This window comes from Epinephelus fuscoguttatus, linkage group LG5 (genome assembly GCF_011397635.1).
Source record: "Epinephelus fuscoguttatus linkage group LG5, E.fuscoguttatus.final_Chr_v1".
Lineage (NCBI taxonomy): Eukaryota > Metazoa > Chordata > Actinopteri > Perciformes > Serranidae > Epinephelus > Epinephelus fuscoguttatus.
This window is the reverse complement of record NC_064756.1, coordinates 29,535,306-29,553,538: the sequence shown is the minus strand read 5'-3', so window position 1 is coordinate 29,553,538 and position 18,233 is coordinate 29,535,306. Positions and strand designations below refer to the sequence as shown.

General features: G+C 39.7%; 2 protein-coding genes across 2 annotated transcripts; one reads left to right on the top strand and one right to left on the bottom strand.

The window, feature by feature from the left end:
• Positions 1 to 1,349: 1,349 nt before the first annotated feature.
• LOC125888386 (vacuolar protein sorting-associated protein 37D-like) lies at positions 1,350 to 4,465 on the bottom strand. Its single transcript, XM_049575724.1, has 4 exons — positions 4,337 to 4,465; positions 3,977 to 4,148; positions 3,807 to 3,880; positions 1,350 to 3,212 (listed from the first exon to the last, which is right to left on the bottom strand). The coding sequence occupies exons 1-4, from the start codon at positions 4,436 to 4,438 to the stop codon at positions 2,775 to 2,777; spliced, it is 786 nt and encodes a 261-aa protein (XP_049431681.1). The 5' UTR covers positions 4,439 to 4,465; the 3' UTR covers positions 1,350 to 2,774.
• Positions 4,466 to 4,890: 425 nt separating this feature from the next.
• camkk1b (calcium/calmodulin-dependent protein kinase kinase 1, alpha b) lies at positions 4,891 to 18,233 on the top strand. The gene is made up of 18 exons (XM_049575712.1): positions 4,891 to 4,995; positions 5,547 to 5,735; positions 9,496 to 9,803; positions 9,919 to 9,966; positions 10,052 to 10,105; positions 10,204 to 10,255; positions 10,337 to 10,446; positions 11,446 to 11,482; positions 11,571 to 11,592; positions 11,696 to 11,784; positions 12,121 to 12,320; positions 12,515 to 12,568; positions 12,657 to 12,730; positions 14,136 to 14,223; positions 14,328 to 14,456; positions 14,959 to 15,062; positions 17,504 to 17,554; positions 17,884 to 18,233. Exons 3-18 carry the CDS (start codon positions 9,564 to 9,566, stop codon positions 17,963 to 17,965), a joined length of 1,434 nt encoding a protein of 477 aa, XP_049431669.1. The 5' UTR covers positions 4,891 to 4,995; positions 5,547 to 5,735; positions 9,496 to 9,563; the 3' UTR covers positions 17,966 to 18,233.

Sequence of the window (18,233 nt, the reverse complement as noted above, 5' to 3'; positions counted from 1 at the left end):
AGATGCTTTTCAGTATTGACTCAGGCTGTGTTTACATTCATACTGGTTTTATGTTGCTTGTTGTGAACAGTAATTTAAAGGTATATCAGATACAGCACTGCTTTGGCATTTTAATGGTTATCATTTGAAATCTAAATACTGTATATACAAGCTTCGCATATTTATTTGCAGATAGAACTGGGTTCTTCTGTCAAACAATGCAGAAAGGCGGAGGTGAAAGAGGCGAAAAGCACAAAACAATCAGCTGACAGACAAGAAAATTGCCCAATTTGAGTCTTGTGGGACAAAAGAGGCTGCTGACAAAGATGTAACTGAAGTCTGTGGTGTAACAAAAGCCTCTGAACACGCTCCACCTTGCTAATCATCTCCTGTAGTGCCAGAGAGGTTTCTCCATGGTTGAATTAGTATGGCAAACTGTGCTGGGCCATATGGCACTCTGGCTAACCCTCATGAGCGTTTAGGCGAGTTCACTGGGTTGGGACACACAAAGATACTGAACAAGTGATGAGTTTCACAAGATTAGCTTTGGCCTTTTATGAAAAGACATACTGGTAAATGTTGGGATGAAGAGGGAGAACTGTGAATAAGTGAAGTGTTGTTCAAGCTCCTTTGCTGACCTTGGCAGGAGTCTCTGTACACGGACGATCAGAGATATCGAGTGTCGGTGAGCAGTTCAAGTTCAGTGAACCAAGAGAGCAGCATTTTTCTGATTCGAGGAGGCACATACATGTTCAGATATTATCACACCGATAAGAACGTATAAGAAGCTAACCTTTCCCGAGTATTATGTTAATATTTGTCAGCAGTATAAAGTGTTTATGACAACTGGAACAGTGGAATAGGGATACCACAGTGAGTAGAGAGGGGAATCGAGAACCGGTTCCAAATTGTCTGATCATCGCTTATCAATTCCTTTCATCGATCATCGTTCATCATGTTTTTCTGGTGGTTGCACATTGCAAAACATTAACCTCAAACTGGTGTCCAAGCCACTGGAAACTTGCAACAAGTAGGAGTCATGCCAGAGAGGAAGAAACCGACCAAAAGAGTGGCTTCATTTCACAAAGAAAGATGACACACTGTTTCTCATAATGTCTGTAAAATGATCATGTCATGTCAGGGTGGAAACACCAGCAATATGCTGAAACATCTTTTCACACAAGGAACTTAAATTCCAGGAATGACAGCCTAGACTGTTTTGACAATACACACAGCTGCCACTGCTTCCAAATCGAATGGCACATTAATTACGGAGGGTGAATATCCTCTTGTAATTACATTAGCACCATGCAGGCCGGCTCAGCAGGGTTTCTCTATGAATTAGTCAACATTAATGAAAACGAATGCTGTACAAATATTTTGTTACTTTAGCTCCTTTGTGTTCAGACTCAGATATAATAAAGCAGTTGGGTTGACTCTGAAAACCTACTTTTTTCCACACAGAAAAGTGATCAAGAATCAAAAAGGGATAAAGAATCGGACCAATAAGCTGAATCGATAATGGCATCAATATCCAGCCCTAACAGTGAGTTCAGATTTGGATAGTTTTGCTTAGTCAAAGAGGAATGAAACTAAATTACTAGACTCGCCAAAAGATTCTAAAAGCATTGACATGTTTATTTTAATCAAATATAACCAGTATATAAACATCTAAAGATCTTAGTGTTTAGCTATTGTGCAGTGTATATTGTATTCTGTACCATGCAGTGTGTACTTACTGTTTTTATTTTGTTAAAGCATCAGCACCAGTAACGTTACAAGGTAGCTACTGTGTTTTTTATATTGTATTTTGTGCTTTGCAGTGGATTCATACTGCTTTTATTATGTATTATGCCCATGGATTTACTGCAGTCTTCATTGCACCTTAAATATTATTCTTATTTATTGGGTCTACTTAGGACTACAGATGGAAATAAGCATTTCGCTAAATCTGGTGCGACCATGTTTTCAATTCTTGTAAATGATTAATGTCATTGCACACTGTCCTCTTATAAATCAAATAAACCAAACTTTATCAGCTTAGGCCAGTCCAAAAATAGAAGCTGCTGTCTGATGTGTCGAACATTGTCTTAACTCTGTATAATGAGGGGCGTTAATAATTTTGTCTTAAAGGTACAGTGTGCAAGATTTAGTAGTGAGGACTGCAAATTGCAAACAGCTGAAACATCTGGTTAAATCTCCCTCTGTGTTTATTATTCAGGAGGTTTTTACTGGGAGCCGAATTATCCACAGAGGTCTCTTCATCACACCTGGTGATTTAAACTGGTAAAAACACTGAATAAGGCACAAAATCAGTGTTTTAACAGCGCTTTTAACTCAATAGGGCTGCTAATAACAGTGGCTGACAGGAAAACATGAATGGCCCTATCTAGAGTCAGTGTTTGGTTTGTCCATTCTGGGCAACCATAGAAACATGGCGAACTCCATGGACGAGGACCCGCTCCCTTTGTAGATGTAAACGGCTCATTCTAAGGTAACGAAAACACAAGTCTTATTTTTAGGTGATAATACACTGAGGAAAACATACTTCATATGTTACGTTACATTTCTACCAATATATCCTGCTAAATCCTACACACTGGACCTCTGACACAAAAAATCCTTCAATAACTTTGCCCAAATAAAATACTCAAATATTAGTAAGTTGCCACTTGAATCAGAAAATATAGTATCAATAAATAAATAAATAAAGACTAAATCCAATGTGTGATGCTACGGAAACTTTACCCAGTAGCTGTGTTAAATTTAATGAAATGCAAACTCTGGATGAGTCTTTATTGTGGTGCTTGTTGATGCTTCCTCTGCGGCACCTTCAGAGGCTGAAGACGGACCGGTCTCGCTGGCCATTTGGAGCCTCGTCTGTGCACCCCTGGACGTAGGGACTCATCGCAATCATGACTGTAATCATGACAAAAGGGTGTATGCTGTAGACAGTGAGCAGTGTTAACGTGGGTACCGTAGGGCAGCAGGAATGGAGGGTGGCAGCAGGCAGGTAGGACCACAGCTGAGGTCAGACTGCAGACGGGGAGGCAGGCGTTCTGCATCTCTTCGGCTGAGACACGCTGAGTGTCAGGGTGGATCTCACCGAGCCTAACCTCCTGGAGTTTCTTCACCAGGACCATCCTGATGTGCTGGAGTTTCTGCGAGCTGAGAAAGGAATCCAGGAATTCTGCCAGCGGCGTTTTACCCTCCACAAATCTCTGAAACATCATCTGTGGGGAGAAATATCATGTTCATACACACTGTGGGTATTTGGTTACACCGATAAGACCTCTGCTTTGCTTCTATACAACAGCTTGAAATACTGGCTTTCTGAAGTGTGAACAAACTAGGCTGACATGTATTATTTGTCTGCTTATGTCTCTGGTCAAACAGCTGTTTCTCCCACAGGTCTGACATTTCTGTAAATTGTCCTGTTTTCAATGCAGCCTTGTCCTCCAGGCACTTTCTGCAAGAGGGGCGGTGGTGTTACTGCATTCCAGAGGGTGTAAAACTATATGTATATACATATACAGTCTTTGTACTGAGAATGGGTGATGAACTTCGGTCTCACATTAATCATACACACTCATCATTATGTAAAGTTTATTTGCAGAAGGCTCTCTCGTGATCATAGCCAAGCTACTCTTGTTATTTGGGGTAGACCTTTTAAATGTATAACAATAAAGTAGTCCTCTTGTTCATTTGTTAAGCACCTCTTTATCTACTGTGTATTGCATATGAGCTCTAGTTTAACACTCCTTCATTTAAATAAAAATACATTACAGACTTGTACACCTATGCAAATTAACCTGCCATGAACTTACCTCACACTCCTCCTCTGCATGTTTTATCTTTTCCAAGAGACTCCACTGAGCAGAGTGAACACTGTATTTTTCTGCTACAAAACAAATGAAGGAAATGCAGGTAAAGGCAATGAATTCAAGGCAACCAGATTAAAAAAAAATCATAAATAGAGAATGTATTAAAGACTCACCAAGTTGTTCTTGTTTGACCTGGACCAAGCTTTGAAGTTCTTCCAGTTCCTTGTACTTCATTGCAAGTATCAGTTTCGTATCTCTGAATTTAGGTTTCTGAGAGAGACATACTTTAGCCAGTTTTTGATTTGAAACCAGCATCTTCTCTGCAGCCCTTTGCAACCCCTGAAACTGGACATCACCACAAATAGTTCAGAAAACAGTGACTCCAGAGAGTTTTGTTTGTTGGAATAATGACGAATGAATTTTATAATCTACATAATGCAAAATCGTTTTTGTATGCAATCTAAACCACTTGTGTATTTGTGTCAGCCTGAACTCTCTGACTTTTTTTTTCTGTCCCCCTGTCAGACCCTCACCTTCTCACTGCACCTGATGATGTGCTTTATTTTGTCTTCATCCTCCAGCAGCTCTCGCAGCTCTCCGGTCCTCAGAGCACCAAACTGCCCCGACAGAGACATGATGACTCCTCCACACTGGATGCTCTTTGCTTCATCAAACTTTGGTACCTGTTTGTTCCTCGTGCGTCCTGCTGGGGCGCTATTGGGCAATGCTGCGTTCACTGACTGTTGGAAACTATAAAACTAGAGAAAATTCTCCTATTACAGCCAAACCATGCATCAAATATGTTTTTAAAATACTTTATGTGAGAAATTGGTTATACAGTAACATGATTTTGGATTATATTTGATTAACACTGCCTAGTTTTACCATTTTATAAGAGTTTTTAATTACTAATATCGATTAATGTCACCACAATGCCATTGTCTGATATGATTTATCCTTTGCACGGTTTGGTTTTGTCACGCTTTTCTTTTATGATTCAATAGGCTTCACGTGAAGATTATGTAGATTGGCGGAATTCCCAGGTACAGTGAAAGCCTCATTTAATGGCAGGATCGTCGTGGTGTCCATAGTGTCTGTTACAGCCATGTAAACAACATAGCAATAAATTATAATAGAGTGGAATTTCTTTAAAAGCTTTTAAAAAGTATTGTTTAAAATGAGAACAAAGCAGGTATGATGGGAAAAGATAGGCTTGATTTATTCTTTCTTTTAATTTCATTTCATTTTTTTCCCAGGTAAAGTCTGTCAGTCCTAATCACTTTAATGTTTATTAACCTTTAAAATGTCACTGTATTTTATGTTTTTCCAGTTTAGTTACATGCAAAACTGGAATCAAGAGATGAGATTAAAACAGACACAGGCTGTCTGTTTTAAAATAGCTGGGTAAAAATGTCTGCAATGCATTGTAAAATATTTAATATTATAGGCTATGAATAATACAGAGTGTATACCAACTGTTTTTATCATTATTATTATTATTATTGTAAGAAGTGTTTATTTTTTATTTTCTAAATTCATGTTTATATTAGAATATGTGAAATACAGTATAGTTATTCAGTCAAAAGGAAATAAATATCAATATCGGTATGTGTATTTTATCAAAAAAGTTGCATTTTTCAATGTTGAGCATATGTTAATGTGTTATTGATGTATCACTACAGGGTTACCCTCTGGTCTTGTGTATCTCCTGATGTCCAGCCTTGTCCTGTGTTTGTGTGAAAGTGTGTGTGTGGGTGGGTGTGTGCCTCAGAATAGCTCTGCCTCAGCTATATGCGGCCTCAGTTAATCCTTAAAGACGGCCGATGTTCCCTGTCAGTGAAAGTCTTGCACTGAGACACAGAGGAGTTTCCCCTCCTGAGAGCAACATGCAGATTAACCCCCGTGGCCACCAACACAGGACACCTCCACTGTGTGAGTATGGTGAATAATTCTCCTTATATTTTATATTATGCAGTATTTTATCAGTGCATTATGTTAATGAAGATTCAGATGAGCTTAAGGTTTTCGCTGCATACTAACAGCTCTTGTTTATCATTTTTAATTAACAAGTTTTATATCTTTGCCTGTTTCTATGACATTTAGTTTTATTATAACATGTATATACCAATGTCACAGTCTTGTGTATTGTGTTTGTATAATGAATTTACCTGCCTGTTAAAGCTTTCTACCCTGTTACATAAGAAGCTTTTCAGTTCTCTGTGCTGTAATTTAGGTAACAGTGGTTCTTATCTGCTTCTAGACTTTTCTCAGAGAGTGATACTTCTCATTTTCTGTGTTTTTACATCTAATTGTACCTGTGAGTCCTATCTCTGGCTCTGTTAAAACACTGGACAAAAGGAACAAATAGTTTTCAAACTTTTTAAGAGCTGTAAACAACACAAGTGACTCCTTACATAATAAACATAAGTCATTGATGTTTGCTGTAGCCAAATATCACACAAAAAGTGACATATTCAGTTTACAAACCATCACAAACAGAACTGTTACAGTTTAGAATATAAGGAGTTCTTTGGATGTCTACTACGTGTTGCTGGTAAATAAGACAAGATTATCACATACATTTGAAGCGGTAAAACAATGTATCGACTGTATTTCTGAGGTTTGGTAGTTCAAAAAATCAAAGCCCCTACTCAGGTGTCTTCACTTGTGTTGTGTATGTGTGTGTGTACACTGCTTGATTAACATTTCCCTCACTTGCCTGTCAGTTTTGATGCTGCACCAGGGGAAAAGGTTTAATAAGGCAGAGTAATTGAAAACACCTGTGTGGGTACAGGGAACTTTTAAGGACTATACAGCTTGTTGATTTGCATCTTGTGGCTCATTACCAAAAAAAAAAGTGTTGATACTTTTCAATACTGCAAACTACTTTCTTAAAGGCTCCATTAGGTTTAGCATTTAGCATCAGACCCACAATGGGCAGTTTTAAAAGATGATCAAAATCAATGCAGCAGAACCACAGATATCAGTGGGTTTTTATTGTTTATTTTGTTTGTTTATTATTCCTCCTTGTCAAAACTTGGTGCCTACATTACCCACAGTGCAACACAACAACCAACACTTCAGTGTTGGCCTTTCCGAAAATAGACCTCCATTCTTCGAAATGGCAGGGTTTCTCATTTTTTCTAAAGGCCCCGCTATAGAGGGCATCGCCTTGTTGTTTACAAATACTTCCGGGTAGAAAACCAGCAGAGCTTAGCTCTCTCTCTCTCTCTCTCTCTCTCTCTCTCTCTCTATATATATATATATATATATATATATATGTACAGTACAGGCCAAAAGTTTGGACACACCTTCTCATTCAATGCGTTTTCTTTATTTTCATGACTATTTACATTGTAGATTCTCACTGAAGGCATCAAAACTATGAATGAACACATGTGGAGTTATGTACTTAACAAAAAAAGGTGAAATAACTGAAAACATGTTTTATATTCTAGTTTCTTCAAAATAGCCACCCTTTGCTCTGATTACTGCTTTGCACACTCTTGGCATTCTCTCCATGAGCTTCAAGAGGTAGTCACCTGAAATGGTTTCCACTTCACAGGTGTGCCTTATCAGGGTTAATTAGTGGAATTTCTTGCTTTATCAATGGGGTTGGGACCATCAGTTGTGTTGTGCACAAGTCAGGTTAATACACAGCCGACAGCCCTATTGGACAACTGTTAAAATTCATATTATGGCAAGAACCAATCAGCTAACTAAAGAAAAACGAGTGGCCATCATTACTTTAAGAAATGAAGGTCAGTCAGTCCGGAAAATTGCAAAAACTGTGTCCCCAAGTGGAGTCGCAAAAACCATCAAGCGCTACAACGAAACTGGCACACATGAGGACCGACCCAGGAAAGGAAGACCAAGAGTCACCTCTGCTTCTGAGGATAAGTTCATCCGAGTCACCAGCCTCAGAAATCGCAAGTTAACAGCAGCTCAGATCAGAGACCAGATGAATGCCACACAGAGTTCTAGCAGCAGACCCATCTCTAGAACAACTGTTAAGAGGAGACTGCGAATCAGGCCTTCATGGTCAAATAGCTGCTAGGAAACCACTGCTAAGGAGAGGCAACAAGCAGAAGAGATTTGTTTGGGCCAAGAAACACAAGGAATGGACATTAGACCAGTGGAAATCTGTGCTTTGGTCTGATGAGTCCAACTTTGAGATCTTTGGTTCCAACCGCCGTGTCTTTGTGAGACGCAGACAAGGTGAACGGATGGATTCCACATGCCTGGTTCCCACTGTGAAGCATGGAGGAGGAGGTGTGATGGTGTGGGGGTGTTTTGCTGGTGACACTGTTGGGGATTTATTCAAAATTGAAGGCACACTGAATCAGCATGGCTACCACAGCATCCTGCAGCGACATGCCATCCCATCCGGTTTGCGTTTAGTTGGACGATCATTTATTTTTCAACAGGACAATGACCCCAAACACACCTCCAGGCTGTGTAAGGGCTATTTGACCAAGAAGGAGAGTGATGGAGTGCTGCGGCAGATGACCTGGCCTCCACAGTCACCGGACCTGAACCCAATCGAGATGGTTTGGGGTGAGCTGGACCGCAGAGTGAAGGCAAAGGGGCCAACAAGTGCTAAACACCTCTGGGAACTCCTTCAAGACTGTTGGAAAACCATTTCAGGTGACTACCTCTTGAAGCTCATGGAGAGAATGCCAAGAGTGTGCAAAGCAGTAATCAGAGCAAAGGGTGGCTATTTTGAAGAAACTAGAATATAAAACATGTTTTCAGTTATTTCACCTTTTTTTGTTAAGTACATAACTCCACATGTGTTCATTCATAGTTTTGATGCCTTCAGTGAGAATCTACAATGTAAATAGTCATGAAAATAAAGAAAACGCATTGAATGAGAAGGTGTGTCCAAACTTTTGGCCTGTACTGTATGTATGTATGTATGTATGTATATACATATATGTATATATATATATATATATATATATATATATATATATATATCCCATTTTTCACAGTCACTATATCCCCGTTTAGACTAATCTGATGTTTGTAAAGTCTATAAACACAATGATTGAACTATTTCTGTGTGCACTTTTTGTAATTAATAACATGGCTATCGTAGATTAGCTGGGCTAACCATTAGCTGTTAGCCGTTAGCGGTGTCTATAATAACTCAGTAACTCAATAAATGGTCAGTGAAAAAAAATATTTTTCCAGCGGATATCTTAGTTACAACATGATTGAGCTAGCAAAGCAGTTTTGTGTTGCTATGTGTGGTATTTATTCAGTTTTGGGGAATCACGATGTCTAGAAAGCATCAGTGGCTGCAGCTGACAGGGACAGCTAACAGCAGCAGCAAAGCTAACATCAGTACGTCATCTGTTAAAAGCCTCTCGTTGTTGGATACGACATGAAACTACTCCAGTTAGCTCAATCATGTTGTAACTAAGACATCCGCTGGAAAAAATATTTTGGTTTCTTGCAAAGTTTGATGTTTGATAGGTGACTCTCAGGTGTGAGACTTTGCCGTCTGCAAGAAGCACTTACGCACAGTAATAAGGAAGAGTTACCACATAACAAAAAACATAACTTTGACAAAAAGAATGTCAGCTTAGTCTACCAAGTTTCACACCTCTGTAAACCCGACTGTACGGTCATCTACTCGACAGTGTGTGTGATCACGTTTCTCCATTTCTGTTTCTGCTCCTCTCAGTGCAGTGATGCATTCTCACCACACCACCTCTGGGATGTTCAGCTGTGAGTGAACAAGGATTAACGACCATGAGTGCCGACACTGTTTTCAGGTCGGACACAGACTCTGAGCACAATGGCGAGCTGGCCGACTTGGTGGCAGCCATTAACGTGGCCGCCAACCGCATAACCCCGCCTAACGGCTACAGGTCCAGTAATCCGAGGGCCATGAAACTCTCAGACAGGAAGCTGTCACTGCAGGAGAGGGGGAGCCGCATGGCCCGACAGCCCACCATCGAGACCAAACGTGTGTCCATCACGGATGCTGATGTGAGGAGACCCTAACTACAGATATGACACCCAGAGGTGGATTTTTGTCTAATTCAACGTATTATTTATGAGATTATTTACTGAATGAATTCTCCTTTCCTTTCATTTTCTGCAGGATTGTGTCCAGCTCAACCAGTATAAGTTGAAGAAAGAGATTGGAAAGGTGAATGACTGCTGCACAGTGAGCAAACACAAGTGATGACAAATGACGTATAAAGCTGTTTACCTTTGTTATTTTTACACCTCAGGGTTCATACGGAGTGGTAAAATTAGCTTATAATGAAGATTCTGAGCGGTACTACGTAAGTTGAAGCTAATAAATTGTGCATTTATTGTGTTTACATGTCAGTTTGTCATCATCATCATCATCATCATCATTTACTTTATCAAATTCATGCAGGCAATGAAAGTTGTGTCAAAGAAGAGACTGATGAGGCAGTGTGGATTTTTGCGTGAGTCTAATAATGAAACTTAAATGTCGAATGAGTTTTCCTGAGGTGTTGGTATTGATGTGTTTTTGTGTGTAATTTCAGGCCGCGTGTCTCCTCAAGGATCAAACTCTGTGTTTCCTCTGGAAAAAGTGTACAAGGAGATCGCCATCCTGAAGAAACTGCACCATCATAATGTTGTAAAACTAGTGGAGGTCAGTCAGAAGTCCTCACCTGCTGTACATATATATCCATCAGTCTTAGAGTGTCTTTATTTAGCATGTTTACCTTGAAGGTACCATGTTGTAAAAAGTCAGATATCCATGACTTTGTTTATCATGAAGAAGGTACAGTTGGTACATAAAGACTTTGAAAGTATCAAAATGCTCAATCCACAGAGAAAAACACACAGTCTGTAGTCAGAAACTGTGTCTTTGAATGAGCCATCAGGACCTCCATAATGTTGTCATGTCACAATTATACTTTATAAAGGTAGAAACTGCCACAACTGAGCCGTTACAGTCAGTCCCCAGCTGCCATGATGGTACAGAGACATAGAGAGCACAGATGTGGAAGACCCGGAAACATTGACCAATCAGAGCAGACTGGGCTTTTTCGGTAGTGGGGCTTAGAGAGACAGGCGCTAAAATGGAGCGTTTCAGACATAGGGTATACACAGGTTTATTCAGACAGACGGTATGAGAGAAATAAAGTGCTTTTTGAGCATTAAAGCATGTAAACGTGTTCTAGAAGAAACCCCATATATAAGTATGAGCCTTATCAGAATATGGGACCTTTAAATGATATCCTGACGAAAACTGACTACAGGGTCCCATGAAAGCAGTTTTTGATTGTAATTGTTCCTCTAAATATTACTCATACACTTGTTGCATGTAACAAAAGCAAAACAATTCCACAGAAGAGACATGAAAGGATTATCTAAAGCTCTTACACACGCTTATCAGTGTGTCATTATTGTTTGCTGATTAGGCCTCAGCTCTGGTTGATGGTGGTGAAGCTACCCTGGAAATGACATGTTTACTCTGGACTATACTAATAAGAAAGATAAAGGGTTAAATTGTCCCACAAAGTCATGACAAAACACTAATTAGCCAAAATAAGTGACATCACCTGTGTGGATGTATATAGTAACATGACTTCATATATTTATGTAAAATAGAATATGAGAGCGGTAAATGTAACCTGTCTTGCAGGTGCTTGATGATCCTGATGAAGATGGACTTCACATGGGTAAGCATTCATTCATCTGTTTTACTGAGTTTAGCTTTGTCAATATTAAACCAGGGGAGTCATTAAATTCTGATTCTTTGTCCTCAAGCCTTCGAATTGATGACAAAAGGGTATGTTTTGGGAAATGTATGCATTTTGTCGCATTAAAGTTGAATTGTTTAAATTGTTTTGTAAAGTAGAAATTTTCTTCCCTCCCCCTCTCATGTGGGTCAGCCCGGTGATGGAGGTGCCTACAGATGACCCTTTCACAGAGGAGCAGGCTCGCTTTTACTTCATAGACGTTGTCTTGGGAATAGAGTACTGTAAGTTTACAGATATGATTTAATGAATATTTAATAGACAGCCTGATGAACTTGTAACCTTGGCTTTTTTGTGTATATGGGAGTTAAAGCTACTATGAGTAGATTTAGAAGATCTCCAGCTCTGGTGCCTTAAAGCCACAGTTCACCCCAAAAATCAAAAGTACATATTTTTCTTCTTACCTGTAGTGTTGTTTGTCAGTCTAGATGGTTTTGGTGTGAGTTGCAGAGTGTTGGAGATATCAGCCGTAGAGATGTCTGCCTTCACTTCAGTAGAGTGGAACTATTTCTTAGCTGATCAGCAGACAATCAATATGTTCTCTTCATTGTCTCTCATAGTGCACTACCACAAGATCATCCACAGGGACATCAAACCCTCCAACCTGTTGCTGGGGGACGACGGTCACGTCAAGATCGCAGACTTTGGTGTGAGCAACGAGTTTGAGGGGTCGGACGCCCTCCTGTCAACCACAGCGGGGACGCCGGCCTTCATGGCCCCTGAGATGATGACTGAACACGAGCAGAGCTTCAGCGGGAAGGTGAGACAAAACTTCTTCTGTTAGCCGAATGGAAAACAGACAGTGTGAGTCACTGAATCACACATGCTTTGGATGTGACTCATCATATCAGGCTGTGTTTAATTGTGGGAAATTATGAAGAAATTATGTCCAGCCACCTACTGAGAGCTTTCAGTAATGACACAGCCCTGGTAATTACTGTGTTTGTTTACCAGGCATTAGACGTGTGGGCGATGGGAGTCACACTCTACTGTTTTGTCTTTGGGAAGGTAAGAAGACCCGTAGCATGTAAAATAACTCAGCCGGTCCAATATTTCATTTCAACATTTTAATCATTTAATTTTGTATGTCTCGCAGTGTCCTTTTTATGATGAATACATCGTCTCTCTGCACAACAAGATCAAGAACAAACCTGTGGAGTTTCCAGAAATGTAAGCAAACATTCAAAACATGTAGATACCAGAACAGCCTTATTTCTTGTGATAGGATACGCAATATTAGTAGTGGTTAAAATTGTGGGCTCACGTGTGGAAGCAGGCGACTTTGCTTTTGATTAAAAAACACAGTTATAATTTGAACAATTATGATTTGAATGCTACAATATTCTTCAATGAAAACTATCTCTTTTAACTGGAGAGAAAAACTGATTAAATAAAAATTAAATAATATGATGATATCCACTGTAACAACCTTAACAATTCAGCTATTCAGCCCCTCATTCCACCTGTGTCAGGAGAATATTTTGTGTTCTCTTACAATATGCTTCTTCTCGCAATATTTTTGCGTTACCTCAAAATACTTTTCTTTCTCCAAGAGGGTTTCTTTTTGCACTCTTACAAAATGCTTTGAGTTCTCTTGCAATAAATTTTGCACCCAACACTTTTGCGCAACCTCACAATACTTTTATTCCTCCATTTCTTCTGATCCATATGTCTGTTTCTATGAAGCCCCCCAAGGGTCACATGAGATCTTTTAGTGTGTTGTCCCTTGCAAGGCATTATATAGCAATATTTTGCATTCCCTTGCAATACTTATTTTCTTCCATTCCTCCTGAGCCACATTAATATTTCTACTTTCAAGAGTCACAGGGAGATTTTTTATTTTGTGTATGTGTTCCCCTACAATATGTTCTGTGTTGCTGTAAGCCTATTCTACAAAGCCCCCCAAGAGTCAAGAATTTTTTGGCATGTGTTTTACCTTGAAATATGTTTTACATTCTCTTGCAATAGATTTTGCCTTACCTTGCATTACTTGTCTTCTTCCATTCCTTTATATGTCTGTTTCTACGGAGCCCCGCAAAAGTCATTGGGATTGGATTTATTTTTTGGGGCCTTTTTTTCCATTGCCTCTGATCCATATGTCTATTTCAAAGCATACGTCCCCTACAAACATAGAAAAATGCTTATTTAAATATAGACATTAGCGCGTTATTGTGTAATGCAAACACATTGCCTCCTTAATAAGGCGGGTTTTCTAACACACATTGATGCTGATTGGATAACACCTCTGACACTAGTGAGAAAATGTACCTCGAACACTGTTTCTGGGAAACATGTCATTCAACCCGGAAAACAAAGCAATACAGTGCGCAGCCCTGGATTCCCAACTTTGTTTCAGGAAGCTCAGAATCAACTAACCCTTCCTATCCAATCAGTGACACCTGATCCACCAACAAAAGGCCCTCCCCCCACCTCCTTCATACTCTCTCTCAGCCAGCAGGGACTCTCCACGCCACTTTGTTTACTCCTTTGATTTTATTTTTTTTTTTTTACTTCCCCTCAATCTGGCTTTGTAACAGGAACTACTGTCAAAAACATAAACTGTTGTTTTCCACAGACCATCGATAAGTAACGAACTGAAGGACCTAATTGAAAGAATGCTGGATAAAAACCCCGAAACAAGAATCACCATCCCTGAAATTAAGGTGACCGGAATGAAAAAAAATCCCAATTGATATTATATAAAGGTCCATGTGTTTATTGTCAGTGTGTGTTATTTTTTCATTGTGACAGTGTTATGTTGTTACAGCTTCATGCGTGGGTGACAGAGAACGGCTCCAATCCTCTTCCTCTGGAGGAGGAGCACTGCACAGCGGTGGAGGTCACTGAGGAGGAGGTGCAGAACAGCATTAAACTCATCCCCAGCCTTTCGACTGTGGTGAGTTGCACACTCACTGGTCACTATTTAACACTTTAATGACCGGAACTGGCTGCTGGGTTGAGTATTTTAATTATGTCTCAGTTGCAATACTTACAATATTTCAGCTGATTTCCTGAAGGCCTTTTCTTAAAATATTTTATCTCTTGAAGACATAAGAGGCACTGCATGTGACTTGTATCAGATCTTGTCCATTTATATTTACAAAACTCTCTCAAATCTCAAGATGTAGACAATAACAGACACAGGGACACAGAAAGATATTTAGTTGATTAAGTTGCCTTTAAAGTTGTAAATTGATAGTTGATAGTGTTAAAGTATTAAAAACTATGAAGAGTGTTTTACAGTTCACCACAAAGTGAAATTAATTAAATCTCATGTTAAAAAAAAAAACAAAACACAAATCTGACATGTAAAATGTATATTTTGGTGTGGAAACTTTACTGGAGGTGTGAAAGTGTTATACAGATTTCACTGATACTCTCTGTGATGTCCACTGCAGATTCTGGTGAAGTCTATGCTGAGGAAGCGGTCTTTTGGTAATCCCTTTGAGTGTCAGGGCAGACGTGCAGAGAGGTCCATGTCTGCCCCTGGAGGTCTTCTTACGTAAGTGGCAACTCTGCAAATCCTGCCTGCTCTGCTCTGCCAAACTGCCAGCTCTGCGATTAGGCCTCTAACAAAACAAAGCAGCGAGCAGATGCTTGGATAAAAATAGATCAGTCAGTTACATCCTTTATATGTGTAGCGTGTCTCGCACATATTGAATATATTAGATCTACCATCATACCTGGAATATCAGTCTTTGAATTCTGACTAGCTCTTACACTGTCTTGATTTTGTTTTCATCCTGAAATTAGCAGCACACTCAGGCAGATAAAAGCATTTGTCCTCTCCTGATAAGCTAAATCGAAGCCCCCTGTGACAGCGGTAATGGCTGCACTGCTTTTGTTTGCCATTAACAAGCCAGTCCTGTCTGTGGGGGGGCCGCTGGCGCAGCTAATTACACCTCCATGTGAAGAGATGCGGAGCTGCAGCTACATCCTCCTCCACACTTATTCAGGCACCACCATCAGGACCACTGCAGTCTCCCACACATGTGAAATCTGTGGAGATCATGTGATATGTAAATCTCAGACAGCAGCAGTGTGATGGTCAGAAAGTGGCTGAATAATAAAGGAGACACTGTAACACAAGATCAATATCTGAAGTGCATAGTTTGGCTCAACAGCTGGCTTAAAGAAGAAGGTCAAAGTGTTTGATCTTCTTGGAGGGATGATGTATTGTAATATAACACTTTTCTGTCTTTTGTCTATTTATTCACATAATTATTTTTTCATATCATACATATGTACTTAATGTTGAACACTCCATCACCATCCACATAGGGGCCCTATAATAAAAAATCCTGATGGAGGCTTCCTCATATTGTTAAAAAATTTCGAATGCTGAAACTTACATGAAGTAACTTACTTTTTCTCACTTTAACTGACAGACAAATGAGGAAATTGATACCATTGTCATATCTGTTCTTCTAGGAAACTACAGTCAGCAGCCATTTAGCTTAGCTTAGCTTAGCACATAGACTGGAAACAAGGGTAAACAGCTAGCCTGGTTTCTGTTCTCGTAAATGGATGTTTTCCTCTACGTTTGGGCCCCTGGTCCACAGGCAAACAGAGTTTTAGGTCACTAAAACTAAGATTTTTCAAAACGTCTTCTTAGATGAAGATTTATCAAGACTCATTTATCAGCCCATCATCGCTTTGTGTAATGAGCATATGCTAGAAGCAACAACAACAATGGCGGACTATCGGTGTGCTAATGTTTTATTAGCACTGCTTGGTCTAATGACTAATTTACACTTAAACTTCGTATTGGTGCACAACTTCACAGACAAATTGAGCTGTCTTATGCGAAAAATTTAGCATGCCCATATCATCACTGGTATCTTTGAGTGAGCTCCTTCATCCCTATATCAAACAGAAATCAACGGTGATGATATCTGTAGTTGGTGTTTTGTAAGAGGTAACATTAGCCTGTGTACCTTACTGCCTTTGTGATGAGGGGAAACTGCTGAAGACAGCAATAGCGCCCGTCACTGGCGATTCTTGTGTGGACAAAGATATTTTGTGAAATACTGACGCATTTAGTGGCAGTATGAAATACACAAGGCACTTTCATTTCTTAATGCTTTGAGCAACAACTGTAGTATTAAAAGCGAAAAAAGTCCACATAGGGCAGGCAGGAGGTGGGTGGGTCAAACAAGCGGCGCACTTTCACCCAGGAGACCACTGTTCTTGTCCCATGTAAAACCAAAAGTTAATGGAGTTATTTTAATAATAATGTAGTGTGCTGGTATGTGTAGCATACCATGCTAGTGGCGTATGACATGTGATGTATGTGATGTGACGTTACTTTTTTTAACCTACGTTCTAAATGTATGTGTGGGAATGCATTTAACAAGCATAAACTGTATATTTACTTTGAAAATAGAAGTTTATTTTGAAAGGACACAGTGCATGTAACAAGTGTAAATTGACACACCATCCCTGAGCGTCCAAAACTGGGCTGGAGGGGTAATAGAGCGTTGTAGAACATTGTTGGGACAGTGATTTGAAATAACATGCTATATTTCATTTAATTAATCTTGTCCAAAATTTAAAACATTTTGAATAGTTGTACAGCACTTAACCCCCACCCTCACTGCCCAAAAGAAAAAAGAAAAAGATTGTTTCTACACTTTTTGTTCGTATCAGACAAACGAGATAAAAGTGTTCAGTGAGTTTAAAAGGAGCAAGTAACTTGGAGTGAACCTATAGCTGTTTCGCTTCTTTACAGTCTTTATGCTAAGCTAAGCTAATAAGCTGTAGCATCATATTTAATGTACAGACATGACATTGGTATCAATCTTCTCATCTAACTCTCTGCTGAAAGACAAAGAATTTCCAAAATGTCTCATTATGCCTTTTAACTCCTGCTACAGTAACACCTGACATGCAAACTAACAGAGTATAAATTCTGGCCTCTTACATTACATCTCCTTCTTGCAGTGGCTCTTGGGGCTTATTGGGGTCATCGCCTCAGCTTCATCCTTCCTTGAGGTAAATTTTCTAAAAGCTTGAGCTCATACGCCTCATACACGGTACAGCTCATCTGTTGTTTGTTCAACCTTTAAGAGGATTTAAGGGAGACAAGGCTCTCAACAACGAGCTGTACCTAAAATAAATACTCACACAAGGTTGTTGTTGGCTGCTTTGTGTTGTCTCTCTTGAGTCCTCTTGGTGTGGATAAGAAGTGATGAGCTGAGCTGTGGCAGACATGTTCTCCGTGACAGTCTAGTGTTACCCTTCTCCCCCTCCCCCTCCTCCTCCTCATCTGCCATCTCACTTAGCACCATCAACAACATGACTGAGCATTTGTTGCCCCACAGGAAAATCAGCAACGAGGGGAGCAGAGAGGGAGAGCTGGAGAACTTGTACGAAGATGATACATTTATAGAAAGTACAGATTAAATGAACATGCACAGATTACATAAGAGGACACTCGTGCAAAGCTACTTTGTTTTTGTACCTTTTGTTCTGTCCTAACTCTCTCCTAATTTCTATCGCTTCATGCGTGCTGAGCTTATATGCTTCAAACTTGTTTCTCACTTTAGTGCATAAACCTGCTAATTCTGATGATAACTCTGTGATATATTGAATACTATAAAGATGGATAGTGCATATACAATACAATCACAAGTCAAGATATGTTTCATTCTGTCCACCCCGCTTGTTTACA

What these genes read in the sequence shown, in the direction of transcription:
- LOC125888386 (XM_049575724.1), bottom strand. Translation starts at nt 4,438, where the DNA reads ATGTCTCTGTCGGGGCAGTTTGGTGCTCTGAGGACCGGAGAGCTGCGA. An exon ending in GGTCAAACAAGAACAACTTG is followed by an intron (nt 3,881 to 3,976) that starts GTGAGTCTTTAA and finishes TTTGTTTTGTAG; the next exon opens with CAGAAAAATACAGTGTTCAC. An exon ending in ATGCAGAGGAGGAGTGTGAG is followed by an intron (nt 3,213 to 3,806) that starts GTAAGTTCATGG and finishes TTCTCCCCACAG; the next exon opens with ATGATGTTTCAGAGATTTGT.
- camkk1b (XM_049575712.1), top strand. Translation starts at nt 9,564, where the DNA reads ATGAGTGCCGACACTGTTTTCAGGTCGGACACAGACTCTGAGCACAAT. An exon ending in CCTGTGGAGTTTCCAGAAAT is followed by an intron (nt 12,731 to 14,135) that starts GTAAGCAAACAT and finishes TGTTTTCCACAG; the next exon opens with ACCATCGATAAGTAACGAAC. An exon ending in GCCCCTGGAGGTCTTCTTAC is followed by an intron (nt 15,063 to 17,503) that starts GTAAGTGGCAAC and finishes TCCTTCTTGCAG; the next exon opens with TGGCTCTTGGGGCTTATTGG.